The 15,331-nt window shown below is 36.3% G+C and overlaps 1 protein-coding gene across 1 annotated transcript; it reads right to left on the bottom strand.

Moving 5' to 3' along the window:
- Positions 1–5: 5 nt before the first annotated feature.
- LOC147847629 (dynein-1-alpha heavy chain, flagellar inner arm I1 complex-like) lies at positions 6–15,313 on the bottom strand (the record flags this gene model as incomplete). Its single annotated transcript, XM_087338977.1, has 26 exons — positions 15,224–15,313; positions 13,753–13,954; positions 13,427–13,669; positions 13,237–13,323; positions 12,403–12,582; positions 12,109–12,251; positions 11,741–11,945; positions 10,723–10,974; positions 10,355–10,624; positions 9,909–10,214; positions 9,376–9,531; positions 8,890–9,231; positions 8,658–8,731; positions 6,132–6,357; positions 5,917–6,048; positions 5,549–5,764; positions 5,209–5,444; positions 4,892–5,135; positions 3,926–4,162; positions 3,541–3,675; positions 3,311–3,415; positions 3,067–3,201; positions 2,353–2,958; positions 1,127–1,651; positions 356–462; positions 6–135 (listed from the first exon to the last, which is right to left on the bottom strand). Coding segments are annotated over exons 1-26 (5,565 nt in total), but the record flags the coding sequence as incomplete, so codon positions are not given.
- Between the last annotated feature and the right edge of the window lie 18 nt (positions 15,314–15,331).

Below are 15,331 nucleotides of genomic sequence, written 5' to 3'. Positions count from 1 at the left end.
ATTCTCCTGTCAAAAGAATCTGAAACACGACCACCATACATGGCTTCACCAATAAGATATCTAAGAGTACCCCATGGAATGGTGTCGTCCTTATTATCCCATGTTTTCTGCAGGTATGTTGCAATCAATAGTAGGCTGTATACAAAAGATCATAATAAAGGTGAGGAAGCAAACCCCAGACTAAAACATGAAAAAATATACCTCCATAATAATAATTCCCCTCTATCAAATGAACTTCAAATATTCTCTGACAAAATTTTCCCCTTGAAAAGAATGTTTTATTATCTATTGATTTGATCAGATTTGATAAAATTAATGTCGTATCTTAAAGAGTGTCATAGAAGAAGATGAGGACCTGATTCGTAAATCTGTCTCATTAAAATCATAGGCTACATTCCACCCAAGCCTACCATATTTTCGACGCTCTTGTACTACTGCATGGAAAAATGTCAAGACGTAAACCTGCACAGAGCCAAAATGTAACTGTGTATGTTACTTGCGTGTATTTGCAGGGCCTCTAATTGAAATAGAGTTAAATTGAGACATTGTGAAGATAACATTTGGTTTAAGAATATGATAATGACTCAGCATCTATACTACACTACATTAAATAAACATGAACATTTCTCCTGGTTATATATGGCCATACTGAGTGTTGCTCCTTTAATCAAAGTTTTATAAATTGAAATTATAATGGTCATATACTCAATATAAATGAGACAACTTTGTCCGTTGGATCAATAACCATGCTATTCATATGAAACGAAATCTGGTTTTCGACTTGTCCACAAGATGTGCCAGTGGGTGCTAGAATTATGCTGGCAGTGAATTTAGTTTCTCCTGCTAATAATTGGATGCCTAGAGAGCGTTATCCCTCTTCTTTGGCTATCCCCCTTTATAGTTGAGGCAATAAAATTATGAAAATGTCCTGTAAATTTCTGCCATTATGTTTCAAATGGCTTTTTGACTGGCTCGAAAAATGCATCATTTCTGATAGGAAGTCAGGGTCAACCAATTCAGTGATCTAGGTAATTTTATCATGTCAATCAAAATACTCTTGAACGAAAGAGTGTAACTTTTCAAATTTTGTTTTATAAACAATAGAATTCAATGTTATTGTACATACCTGAGTTCGAAAAGCCCAGTGGGGGCAATCACAAAGCATCTCTTCACTAATTTTTGCATACGACGATCTCATGTTCAATTTGAGTCCATTTGGTGGTTCAGTTACAACTTTCAGACTTCTTTGCAATACTCCAAGTGGAAAAACGGAAGTTGGCTCCGTGGTCAACCAGAGTCTGAAGTCTACATGAGGTTTTTGAAGCTTCTCTAATATTTTTTCTAAAGTTTTAAGCCACGAAGGAAGTAGGTGACAATTTTGTAACATGACCCAAAGACCACGAGCAGCTCCACCTTCAAGGGTCTCTTGGGCTTTTGGACCCATTCCTTGACCAAGTGCCATGTATTTGAGTTTTGTACCTGCTTTGAAGCCCATTTCCTCTCCTAACTTGAATACATCAAATGCTGGATCCGCTCCTGGGCTTAGAATAAAGACAACGGGAGTAAAAGGAGAACTCTGTTTGTGGATATTCTGGTAATCGAGCATTGGTGGAGTAACATACTTTTCACCCAGTTGCTCCATCACATATTTCTGCAAAAAGTGCATTAATAAAATGAAGTAAGAAACTCAATAATCATTTGCCAAATAACTGTAATCTTATTATGGTGCTGCTAACTTCAGTTCAAATATTTGAAAGCTCATTGGAGGGCTAAATTTCATTTTGGTGATTTCAATCATGCACTAGTTCATTTAAAGAAGATGCAGTATGTAGCTTGGAAGCTTCGTACTTCACGGATGGAACACCCAAGGAGTACATCTAAGACACTCTTCAAACAGACATAACACATGAAGTCTAGTTTTTCTGATTCAGGATAGGATCAATAACTACTTCAGTAACTTCCTTCTGCTTGATTGATAGTCTTCATATGTCTAAACTACTTCGACTGCCAGAATGTTAGGCAAGTAAGGAAAATGGTTACTTAGAGCTAATCTCTATAAGATTCCGTATGAAGAAAGAATGCTACAAGCTGGCCCTCTTTTCCATGCTCCTGAATGCCCTGGCAATGTATATGCCTAGTCAACTTCTCGCAACAAACAAAGTTCAGGTCAATTACCGTTATCTGAGAACCATATACCCTTCAATAAGAATTCGTCCTCTAAAAAAATACTCTTCCATGAGAATTCGTTCTCTAAAAGACTACTCTTCCAGAAGAATTCATACTAATTTTCTCAAACAATATATGCATTCATAAAAAATAAAAATAAACTTATATTTTGGTTTAGTTATTCACCGTAAGAGCAACAGTGATCCTATCGATTCGGAAACAACGGAGTACAAGCAATTGTTCTAAGGTCTTTAGCTTTTCACTTAATCCTCCAGGAAGGGGGAATTCTTCTGGTTTTTCCTGCTCATACCATGTTCTCCAACTAGATTCATTTTTCTCTAGGTGTTCTCCAACGGTAACGAACTGCGGACCTAAGGTTATCATCTGCACAATGTCTTGCCAGCCTTGGTCAGGGATCCAGTCATATGGTTTTGTTTTTTTTGCCTTCTCCAAGGACAGATTCCCTTTCAAAAAAAATTCCAAATGCTGCCGATTGAGGTGGCCTTCACCATCTGCGATACTTATTGTCATCTGGAAAGAAAGCATTAACTTATGCTTTTCAAATAGTCCAGTGCATGTGTAATTGTACACATCAAAAGTGAGGGCGTCCACAATGCTTCGCAATCGACCTTCAAGTGTTGGATCTTGTTTACTCGTCTCAAGTGACATTTGGAAAGTTCGAAGAAAAGAAGAGAGGGAATACTCATACATATTGTTAATTGCAGATAGTGAGGACATGACAAAGAAAAGAATCGTCCCCCTTTTTGCTGCAGGAGAATAACGGAGTCGGAGCTGCATAAAAAGATGAACATTTGAGTTTCAGTTGGTAAGTTTCCATAATATTTTGTATTAGGATTCAGTAACGGCTTAATAATAACAGAAAAATTCTAAAGAGTCTACCTGCTCAATCTCTTTAGCTGTTTCACGTGCAAGGCCAAGCTTTTGAGAGATTTCAGATGCTTTTGACTTTGCACCTTCCAAAGTGTTTAATAGCTCTTCATTATCTAATATATTTCCTGTAGAATTACTTAATTCCTGCATAAATAATTATAGCGCATTTATCACTCCATACATTTAAAGTATTTAATTAAAATCCTCGGATTTCTCTTCAATTATGTAAATTACTTTTCAACAAGAGACATACTCGCAGAAGTGTATCCTCTAGAGTCTTTAGTAGAGATTTGTTTTCACTACTCTCTCGTATTAATACTTCGCGCTGTTCTTCCAAGTCTGGTCTTTCATGTTTGACCTTCAAAACATAAATTATGGATTGAGGTTCACTTTATCCTTGTGTCTACAATCAATAGTTTGTGATGCATTCACAAAGACTAAGATATTAATTAGAAGACATGCTCGTTCTTAAGTTGTTCTTACTGTTTCATTCAGTAGCTGTGCCTGCAATCCTTGCTCTGTAACCGCATAATTGATAATCATTGTTTTTCCCGATATTTCTGGCCCATAATGAGGATTTGGCAATTTTGATATCAAATAGAGCCGGAAATTTTCATCCTGAAAAGCATGGAATGAATATCTGTCATATTGCTTTTGAGGAATGAAATTCGTCTTCTACATCTATTATGACTCCCTCAAATAAAAATAAATAGTAAACTAACGTATTAAATATTAATTTGGTCCTACAGGTCAAGATTGTCCTTGTGGATAAAAATACATTATATTCTATTCTATTGTAATATAATAAAGAAGCTAGTAATTTGAGATATCTTACTCTTTTATCCAAGATAATGCAAATTCATCTTACCCATTCGACATCTTTATCACCAAGTTTTACAGTTTTCCGCCCCCCTGGCAATGATGTTGTTGCCCTTTCAAGCACTGGATCAATGACAGGGTCAATATACTCATCCACATTTTCAAACATAAATGGGAATCCATATTGGACTGCTAACTCAAGCTGCTTCAGGAAGTCTGCATCGTTAAATGTCTTAATTCTTCCTTCGAGTAGTTTGCCTTCCTTCTTCTTTATCCAGTTAATCGCCTGCATATGGATGACGTGTAATGAGAATACTTTATTTAATATCATAATTGATGTTTCCCTGAAATGAATAACAGATTCAGCTTGTTTGTCTAGACAGTTGATTCATGAGGAGTGCATATTATTAGCTCAACAAATTCAGTGAGGCATCAAATAGTTGCAACCACTCACAAGCACATGATGTCTTTCAATGTGCTTAATGAAGACTTAAAAAAGCATATACGTTTTTTCACTGGCATGGCCATACTATATCAACATATATTGATAGTTGGATCTACAGTTACAATTATCTGGCACTTAAAATAGTATTGGATGTCATTGGATGGATTCTTGGCCATACAATAAATGAGATTTGTTGAATTTCTTGGAAACTTATAATTTTGGTTTTGTAGGACAGTTTGGCCTCTTAAAACACATGAAACATTTCATTCTTTCTTGCTTTCCAGTGGAAGCATTAACTGAGGGCAAAGAAGATCAAGTAGATAGAGCTGATCTTCAATTCCAACCTCGCCTGATCCATAATGTGAATATTTTGCACGGATAAAATCAAGCATGAGTTTAGCCTCAAATTTAGCTTAATTTTTATTATGAGTGTTCTACAGGGGGTTTAGTCGCGTTAGTAATTCTTCATGTGGATTATACCTGTCAGGTGTTAAAGATGATAGAAACTAAGACATCAATATTCAGACCCACACAAAAGGTGAAGTCTTAAACCATAGAAAAAGTATTCACCTGCATTTGAGGATCAATGCACAAAGGAAACCTTGATGCTCGTGTTGTGAGGATGCCATTTTGTATTGATAGTTCATTAGATGGAAGCCCTTGGCTAACCCATCTACTGATTTCAACTTCATCCGTTAACAATCCTTCCAATCGAAATGGAGTGCTGACTGGGATCTCGTTCTTTTGTATATTAACAAGCCAAACATCTTGTATCATCCGTGTTCGAAAGTCAATTGTGAATGCTCCAACATAGCTGAGTCATCCAATGAACAAAATTAATATGCTATGAAAACGTCTTATCTGTAAATTTTGCAAATTTTGCGTACCTCAAGAAAGCTGAGCTAATCAAACAGTCCCCAAGAAGTTTTTCACGAGAAATACAAAGTTCCTCAACTTCTTTTGACCATCTCTGGTGCTCAGATGCCAGACCTTCAATAAGTCGTGAGGCTGCATCAAGTCGCTTCTCCATGAGGTCTGCTTTTCTCTTCAAATCTTGTTGCTCTGCAGTGCTTGCTTCAAATTGAGTTCGTAAAACCCCTAATTGCTTAGATAGGTCTTGTATCTGGAATAAATCACATTGATTTACTGTCAATTTTATGGTTCTGAATACCGTTGTAAAGTATTTAAGAGTTCCAGTGTACCAATACTTCTCTTCAGAAAATTTACCTCTTGTTGAATTTTTTCCAGCTCACTTTTTGCATTTTTAAGATTTTTCTCAGCTGTAGCTACAGCTAAACGTTTCGGCATTACCACCTTTGCAATATTGTTATAGTTCATCATCGCTGTAACCCAGCGCAAGAGTCCAGCTCCAGCCGTTGATATGTTCATCAATTCATCTACTGTGAGTTTTGGATCTTTAAAATATTCCTTTAGAGCTCTTATCTGATTCATACGAAATTAGAAATTAAGTATCCAAACAAGAAAGTCAACTAACACAGCAACCTATGAAGGCAGTTAAGATGATTATCTTGCATTTAAATGTTCGGTTTGTTTTTACATTTGAAAAGAACAGCCATTTTGAATTGAAATACAACCTGCTTGTCAGTTATTGCATCCTTATCAAATTCCATTAAGGTTGCTAAAAATCGATTATCTGCCATCATTGCCTTTGCACCCTTCCAGGACACGTCTTTAATGCCCCTTAATATTACTACGCATTCACAAACCTGAAATTATACCATAAAATTTTTAGCTCATTCATACAGTCAAATGCAGCTGGCATCCAAACACGTCCAATTTAATTAGGAACCTTTTGGACTAGAATGTGGGGCTTTGCAAATGATCGGATCTCTGTGATTTCATCCTTCTTAAGATTGTTTAACGCCTCAGCTGCTGCCTCTAAAGCTGGAAGTGCATCTTCTAATGCTTGCTCAGCCTCTACTTTTTCTCTGCCAATTACTTCACTCTGTCTTTCAAGATCTGATTGCTTTTCTTGTGCAAAATTTTGTTTTAATTGCACCTCCGCTGTACTTTGGCTGTGTCACATATAAAGATCTTGTTACTACATGGCATTTCAAACCATATATATAGCCCTAAATTCTAATAGACATTCTTGGTTCCAATAAAATGCTTTAAAATTATAGAAAGGGACCATTTAATTATGCTTAGCATGTTGACTCTTCACATGTGATATCATTATCCTCATAGAGGGATACTGAATAATGATGACACCAAATACCATTAGATCGCCAATTCAGATTACTTCTTTTATTAAGCAGAAACCCTAACATGGTTGAAACCCTAATGCACAAGGATATAGATGGCTGCTAATATGTTGTCCCTACCCATGGATACCAAGAAGCACTAAAGGCTCCAGCGGAGTGGTTGCATTTTACAAAGAGGAGCTTTATGGATATAGATAGGCATTATATATGGATACACATTATACATAGATACGAATTATATATGGTCATCCCATGCGCTACGTAAGAACTACTTGGCTAAACTACATGGGTCAATCCTAGAGACTTTGTGGTTCGAAATATGAGTATCCCTTTAACGGAGACACACATCAAGAAAACTTGTCTACTCAGGTCCCATGGGTCAATATAGACCTCTTTATGGATGCAAAAAATAAATAAATAAATAAAGTGCATAAGCGAAGAGGAACAGATGCTGTTCAGCTGGAAAGGCAAGATTTTAAAAGGGGTTCACAACTTTGGATCACATATTGACCATCGAAGCCCTTATCAAGAAGGGCAGAGCCCATAAAAAGGATTTATTGCTGCTTTATTGGATTTCTGAAAAGCTGTTGACACCATATTGATGCTGTCCATAGATATGCAATGGCGAAACTATGCATTGCATGAATCCGTGTCAGGAGAACTGTGATCTCCTAATGTGTTGTCAGAGGCTGTGGCTAGAACAATTGGGGTGAAATAAGGATGCCCATTATTGCCCAGTCTCTTTGGTCTCTACATAGATGAGGTATGGCTAAACCTAGATAAAACTGAAGTGATTGTATTTAACACCACTCAAGCGTAGGTAATAAGATCAGAACCAGAACTCTTCTTGGAAAAGGAAAAGAGGCCATACACATGATCTGATGCATACCTAGGAGTAACACTCACAGGGCTCGGCTGTTCTTTTGTGAGGCTGTCTATGCTTGATTTTCACATGGGTATGCAGCCCTCGGTGCTCTTGACAGACAACGTGCACATACACAACTCCAAGAGCACAAACTAAATTGTGGCTATTTGATACACTTGTCAACTGATTCTTCTCTACAGAATAGAAACTTGGGGACCAAGCATTCACAAGGAAAATAACTGGAGAGATTTAGAAAGACCTTTACTCTCAATAATACGCATGATAAGAAATATAGCATTGGTACCCCTTGATATAATTCAGGCAGAGATGGGAGCAGTCTCAATAATCACTGAATTCATTATCCCAATCAGTGACCGGAATAATCCCACAGGTTTAAGAGCTTTATAAACAAAGGTACTCAAGGTTGGCAATCATGTCACCAAAACAATCATTGATGATATGCTGAAACATAAGAATGGTTTGAGTCACATGGCATAAGCATAAATGCACTACCTTTGTTCCAATATAGCTTGGATTGTTCCCAACAAAACATGACCAAAGTGAAAAAGGATAGAGTGATCTGAACTGGATAACAGAAGAACATGGATCTACCCACAACATCTCTTGGTATACTATAAAGCACATGCTTGACACACGTTGGAGGATAAGTTCATCATCAGGCCATCTTATATGAATATACATCTATCGCATGTGTTGTCAGTGTGACAAAGCAACTGTGAACCCCATCGCATCAGTTGGCGATTGAAGTAGGTAGATATGCACAGACACCTCTAGAAGAAAGAATCTGCCAATTATGTCATCAGAGGGTGATATCCATTACCACTATACTGTTTTTAATTAAATGCGAGGGAGATAACATTGCCTCTTTAACCAAGAATTGGCTCACTACGTAAGGTAATGGAATATGATTGATGGAGGTTCGGACTTTTCTTCCTTCAACACAAAACACTTACAAAGAAGTTGTTCAAGGACAACAATACAACCACGCACGCTCATGATCAAAGAACAATCACAACTTTCTTTCCTACTCATACTACAAGATGACACAACATTTCAAGGCGTAATCTCTTGTTTGGTCTTATAGGCCCTTTTGCCTCTTAATGGACGTTAATATATATTTCTTTCTTTATTTTCTATATCTTCACCATTTTGCTATAGCAAGTTACTTCTATTTCTTGGGGTAGTAAGAAAACATATTAAGAAATTGCAATATGTGAAATAATACCTGATTACATCAAGCAATTGATTGCATTCAGCTGTCTTTGCATCTACAATGATTTTTGCTTCAGCGAGGGTGACCTAAAAGAAAACCAAATATTGAAGGATTATTTATTTACCAATCTTATGATTTATGCTAGATAGTAGTGTTAGAACCCATCCTTTTGTCTATCATCCAAACCATTGCTCCACAATATGACTTAGTTAACATTCTCTTCAATGTGAAATGCACACAGTACCTGCATTTCCGCCACCTCTTGCTTAGCTTGAATAAGTTTTCCAAGCCCTCCAGAGAGCCGTGCTGACATGTCAGAATTATTTTTACGACACGAAGCAAGTGAATCACGGTAATTCATAATGAAGTCAAGAAAATTTTTGGGAGTCACATAATTATGACGTCTAAGTTTCTGCTTGAATTCAACTGATTCTGATGAAACTGTTGTATGAACCATAACCATGTGTTTGACAATTGATTCTCTCATGGAATTAGGAATATCAACTTCATCCAAGAACACAGAGGCAACTGAGTGCAAAGCCTCCTCTGGCCATGTCGTGAGCCAATCAATAACACAGTTATTTACCTGTTTATCATTCATGATTAACTCTCACATGAGCATTAGCAAATAATGTCTGGTTTTATACATTGAAAAAGTCTTTTTGTTTGGAAGTGATGAATATTTGGTATTAGTAATAACACATCAATTTCAATGTTTTAAAATATTTACCATTCCAGGAAAGTTTCTGCAGCGAGCTCTAAGCATGTCACCTACTGGTGACATGGCCAATACAACATGGAGGTTGCTACGACACCTTTTGATGAAGTAGCTCCAGCAGCTCTCTTTTGTATCGACGATACCATCTGCTATGACTTGGTCTCTTATCTGCATATTAGACAACCATTTTCATTTGCATCCTTTTCTCGCATCAACATACTTCATTTGATCATTTAAACGGGATAGTAAGGACACTTAAACAGTCCTCTTCGGAAATATAATTATCCAAAATTATTTTCACAACACTAGCTCTATGACACATATTCACAATCAAAATTTCATCTGGCAATTTTCATGTTTCTTGTTCAGAAAATGAGGAGCATATCCATGCTTTTTTCTCTGACTCCTATAAATAATGAATTGCCAAACCAGATTTTGTCTTGTGACATTTCATCACACAGTACAGCTTATTATAGTACTACGATTCTATTACCTAAAAGATATTACAGAAATGATAGTATCCTGAACTCTACTCTTAACTATACCTGGCCAATCAATGCATCCTTCTCATCTTCTTTAAAAAGAGCCGGTACCATGCCAGAAGTGAGCATGTTATTGACTAACTCTAAGAAACCTTCATCTACAACATGAGCATCTGTAAATAGAAAAACAACACGGCTATTCTCCACCCCCAATAGGCTGTATAGTTTTTTCAGATCCTCTCGGAATGTTTCTTCATTGTAACCACGAGCCAATGTGATCTCAAACACTTTGCAGCCAGCAGCAAATGCAGCTAGCTTAGACAAACTCTTTTTCCCACTTCCTCCTACTCCTACCAAGAGGGCATTTCCCTGAAAAAAGTGTGTATAATGTTATTAACTTTTATATCTTTGTAAAAATGTATTGTTCATCAAATTCAAATGGTTTCAAATGCTCTTAACGCCGCACTTTGTTATTAGAGTAAATTAAGAATCTTAAATGTTTGCTTTACCTGATCTAGGCGCATAATCCTGTGGATACGAGTTACATGTTCAAGAGCATCGTCAAACATCACTAGATTCATTTTCTTATTGGTCGCATTGTACTCATCAAGGATCTCTTCAAACAATATTTTAATATTGCTGTATTCACCGAGATCCTCATAAAGCCTAGCCTCAGCTAACTGTAGCATGTTACGGTAGTCTCCGTATATGATTGGATCTTTACTCACATATTCCAAATCACTGCCATGTTTCTGATTCAGAAGGTTCAATATGTGTTTCTGAAATGTGACAATACAATGCTCCTCAGTAAAGATGCATTATTTCAAATTCGACTATTCTTGTCAAAGGTATTTGAATTAAAGTTAACTAATGAAACCTGCACAAGATCCTTATCACTTTGAGAGATAAGTCGATCATGGAAAACTCTCAGACACTCATTTCTCCACAATCTGAGCATTTGTGCTGATGTTTTGATTGTATCTGGTGTGGAGAGTGTTAAACCTTCAAATACACGGCTTAAATCTCGTAGATTGAATATGTAATGAAATTTTGCAGGAGTTGGAGGAAGATCTTCAACTAAATGGTTATATAAATCAAGCATCATCTGTGTAATGCTTTCAGAAATATCCTGCAGTAATTAAACTTCATAAGCTAATATGAATCTGGGATTATAAGTTTTCAAAGAATACTACAAATAGAAGTGAAATATTACTATACAATAAGGAATCTATATTGTTTTATCTTATCCAGAAAAATAGGAATTGGTCTATCAAAAGCAAAGTCCATTTTGACTTTAAACAAACATACATAAAACTAGGGATTGTAGAAATTAAATGCCAGCATACAATATCATAGCATGATTGATAGTCGCGGTTCTATTAAAAGCATTGCACTCATCTTTACACCCTGAGGTTCATTCTATAAGAGATCAAACCGTACTATATGAAGGGAGAGGAGTCCAGTAGAGAGCTTGGTAATGGGAAGGAGGCAAACTCTCTACATTCTAGTGATATGCTAATCTTTAATGTTGTAACAAATGCATAATACCCTCATACCAACCATTATCAATCAACCATGCCACAGTTTCAATTGGCAGGATCCTCATGGTCATGGAAATAGGAACAAATCATCCACAGTATCAACACAATATAAATTTGTCTCTTCTCGTATATGGCAACTAATTCTCAGAATTGGCTATTCATATGAAAATCCCAAGATTTATTTCATAAAACTTCTAGATGAACATATTCCAATCCATACAACTTCCACTTACATGTAATTTTTCTTAAATTGTTTTGGCATGAATGATTATAAAATATGTTTTTTTGGTTCTATCGCTGTTGTTACTAATGAGCTCTTTTTTCTATAAATAGTGTGAAAGGTAGGAGAGATACATGTATTTCTGTTGCCAGACTTTTGACGTGAACTGATAAAATTGAGTTATAAATGTGGAACAGAGATGCTGTAGCTGGAAACTGGATTTCAAAAGTAGAATAAAGTGAAATGAATCGAGGATCCACATTATTTCTTGCTCCACCTGGTCGGCCCATGGCACTGACAAACTTCACATCTTTTATATTCTTCCAGTTTAGCTCTTTTCTGAGGAGATAATTTTATTTTACTCAATACATGATTTACTATGGTAGATAAAGAGCCTAAGCATTTTCATAATATTTTGCTAGATGACAAGAGAAAAGCAGACTGTTATTTTAGTTATACAGTTCAAGATCCTACCAGCAAGAAAGCTTGTCTCTTTACTTACCCTCTATCATAAAATCCTCCACGTTCGATAAGCAATTTTAGGAATGCAATAGGTTGCTGAGTACCATAAGTATCCACTTTAGGCATATTCAAATCATCAATAAATAGTATCATTTGTCTTCCTAGAGGAGGTCCATAAACATCCTTCAAATCAACATAGTAAACCATATAAAAAACTATTCTTATCATCCTAGTGTGTACTATAAATAAAGACTATTGACTTAAAAGAGTATATCATTCCCATTGGCAAATAATGCAATGAGGGTACGATATACTCATCAAATGATTGCCATACCTTGGTTCTTTTCTCTATAGAATCCTCAATTGTTAGTTGAACATCCATTGATGTTGTGCGGCTACTAAAATTCACATTTAGGATAAGATTTTCTGCAACTGGAAAACTACCTAAATATTTCTGGATTGCAACAGATTTTGCTGTTCCACTCTCTCCAACGAATAGCACTGGCTTTCCAACCTGTTGGGGAGAAATTGAATTTTAGCGGTTTATTACAATTAACCTTTTGCTAAAGCAATAGGCCAAGTCTCTAGTGTGACTATTATGTGAGTAGTTATTTGTGAGGCCTTATTAAATGTGACTGCTTAAAATCAAGACTACCACAAGCAGATCAGTTATGGCCTCCATATGTCCACATACGTTTGACTCCACAAGGCCTTAGGAAAAACCTTGTTACTCAAAATCTTCTGAAAGCGCACACTGGCCATATTGAGAGAACTGGTTTTAACTTTATTTTAATTGGACGTTGATAGTAGTTATGGCAGTTTTGAATGGGATTAGACCGTTGGATTAGATGCATGTTCTCCTATAGTGTACTATCACACAGAGCATGTAATTTAATGCTACTAAAGCTGGGACATGCAATATTGAACCTAATAGAAAGGGATATTCATATCCTGCTTGTGGTGGAGAATTCTTTTACAAGGTCATGGATGGCAGTTTTTCCACACAAGACAGGTGAGGATGTTTAATACACAAAAATTTGGTTATTACTACTACCGAAGTTATTATTGGTTTATACTTGTGGATATGTACAAAAACGGATCCATGGTAAAGTTGAAATGAGAGATTAAATTGAGCTTCTGGTTTCATGTATGACCAGAGTGTATTTACCTGAATTAAGGTTTTAAGAATCCATGTAGAACGAACAGTGTCAATAGTTGGCACCAAAATACTGCTAAATAAACGATCAGGTGGTGGCTGAAACAACGAGAAATATGTTCTTCAGTAAGTTATCATTTCATAATGCTGAAAATATCCTGGATTTCTCACAAAGAAGAGACAGAATAGTGCCAAGACTTACTTGAAATTCAGGAACCATAGAGTTCCATGAGCACCACTTGAGATCAATAATATTGAAGTAGTAATCGTAGAGCAATTCACTTGGCAATTGGTTTGGTGGCAATGGGTCACCAGTACTTAATGGAAGACCAGCAATGTCCTTCACAAACTTATCAAACCGAGAGCGACCTTGGATATTTAATGTTTGGACAATTGCTCCCCCAAGGGACCAAATTAGACAAAAAATAAAAACTGCTTCCAAGGTCTGTTATTTGCCAAAAAGCACACATGCTTCATATATGAATGAAATGAAGCAAAATGAATCCTGTGGTGCAATTGCTGCCTTACCTGCATTGAAGAAACCTTTTGTTCACCACTTAAAACTGCCTCGATAAGAGAACATAGCTGCATAACAAGGTTTAGGTTGGTGCGAGGAACAGTTTGGAGTAGTGGTGTGGTTATTTCATTGTCTATGATTCCTTCCAGGATGTAATCCACACATTTATTCACATACTTTTCCATTAGCTCTCGTAGCCACCCAGCCTCCTCTCTTTAAGTGATAAAAGAAAGATTAACTTCTTTAGCCATAGAATATTCCATAACATATGTCATGTCAGCATGACATCAAAGTGTCCATTTTACATTTAATCATATATTTCATCAGCTGTACCCTCTTTATCTATAACCTTCAGCTGTGTATTGTGGTGTCTCATTAATATAACGATCATACATTTCTACTACAATAAATACAAGTATACCAAGATATCTAAATTTGCACCAAGGTAAATTGTATAGGGTAAGATTGGTGACCACCAATGTCAAATATCATAAAATGTTATACGAAATTGTGGAATATGTGTATTGTATCTGTGAGCTGGTTGACAACAAATAAAGAAAGAAAGCTACATTAACATCAGACAGAAAATCTCTAGGAGAAGGAACTATAGATTACATCTTAAAATTTGGTTTCACATTTGGGAACACAAAATCTAACTAAATTAGAAAAGCTCCTCTGAAATTCAGGAAACATGAAGTTAACATGTTAAATGTGTCTCAGGATCATTTGTCAAAGTCAGCACGGACATACTTGCATCCTCTTAAGTGGAGAATATTAACCAGTCATTGCTCTTAATACAATCCTGCCAGGCAACCCTACATGCATGTAAGCCAGGTGTATATGCAACATGCAACCAAGAACACCGCTTGAGAGAGACAGCAGCTTTAAGCTACACCAACCAGAAGTGGAATGATCGACAGTGTGATGAGCTTAAGAACCACTGAAGCCCAATATGAGTGATTGGCCAAATGAAATAGTTAATCCTTTTATATTACTGAGATCTCTGGTGTGAAGACGGTGCTGATTCTCCTTGTAGTAGGCTGGAGAAGCATAAATCATCGCATGACTTGGTATAATGTTGAAATGTCACCCCTTAGTTTGTGGCTTCTAAAATGTCTAGGTGATGTCTGTGTAGCCTATAAGAGTTGAGAGTAATAAAATACTTGTAATAGTACCAGCCCAGGTTTGAGATTATAGATGTTTACAATGCTTCAGTGCAGAAAATGAGTTAAAAACCCATCGACCATGGTTGTATTAATTATACACACAGCCTCCTGGTTGGTAAGGACTATAATTGAGAATAGAGATGAATGTGGAGTAAAAAATTCTTAATCTAACCTGGAAACAATATTGTTGGGCAGTTTATTTTTAAGGATTTATTGTAATTACTTAAAAAGAATAATATTGTCACTGACGAATATGTTCAAAACCTACTTTAGATGATTATATTGAACTCTTAATGGTCTGTGGTTATTATTTTACCCTGTCCTTGTATTACACCATTTCCAAATATAAGGATGGTAGCCCAGATTCTTGTTGTCAATAAAAACCATTCCACATCTACTAACTGTTGCTGGGGAAGCATACTGT

This window comes from Azolla caroliniana, unplaced genomic scaffold, assembly GCF_043228905.1.
Source record: "Azolla caroliniana isolate FFs.n. ecotype wild unplaced genomic scaffold, voAzoCaro1.0.p SCAF_803, whole genome shotgun sequence".
Classification (NCBI taxonomy): domain Eukaryota; kingdom Viridiplantae; phylum Streptophyta; class Polypodiopsida; order Salviniales; family Salviniaceae; genus Azolla; species Azolla caroliniana.
Note: the sequence above shows the minus strand (reverse complement) of the source record. Positions and strands in the feature narration are given on the sequence as shown.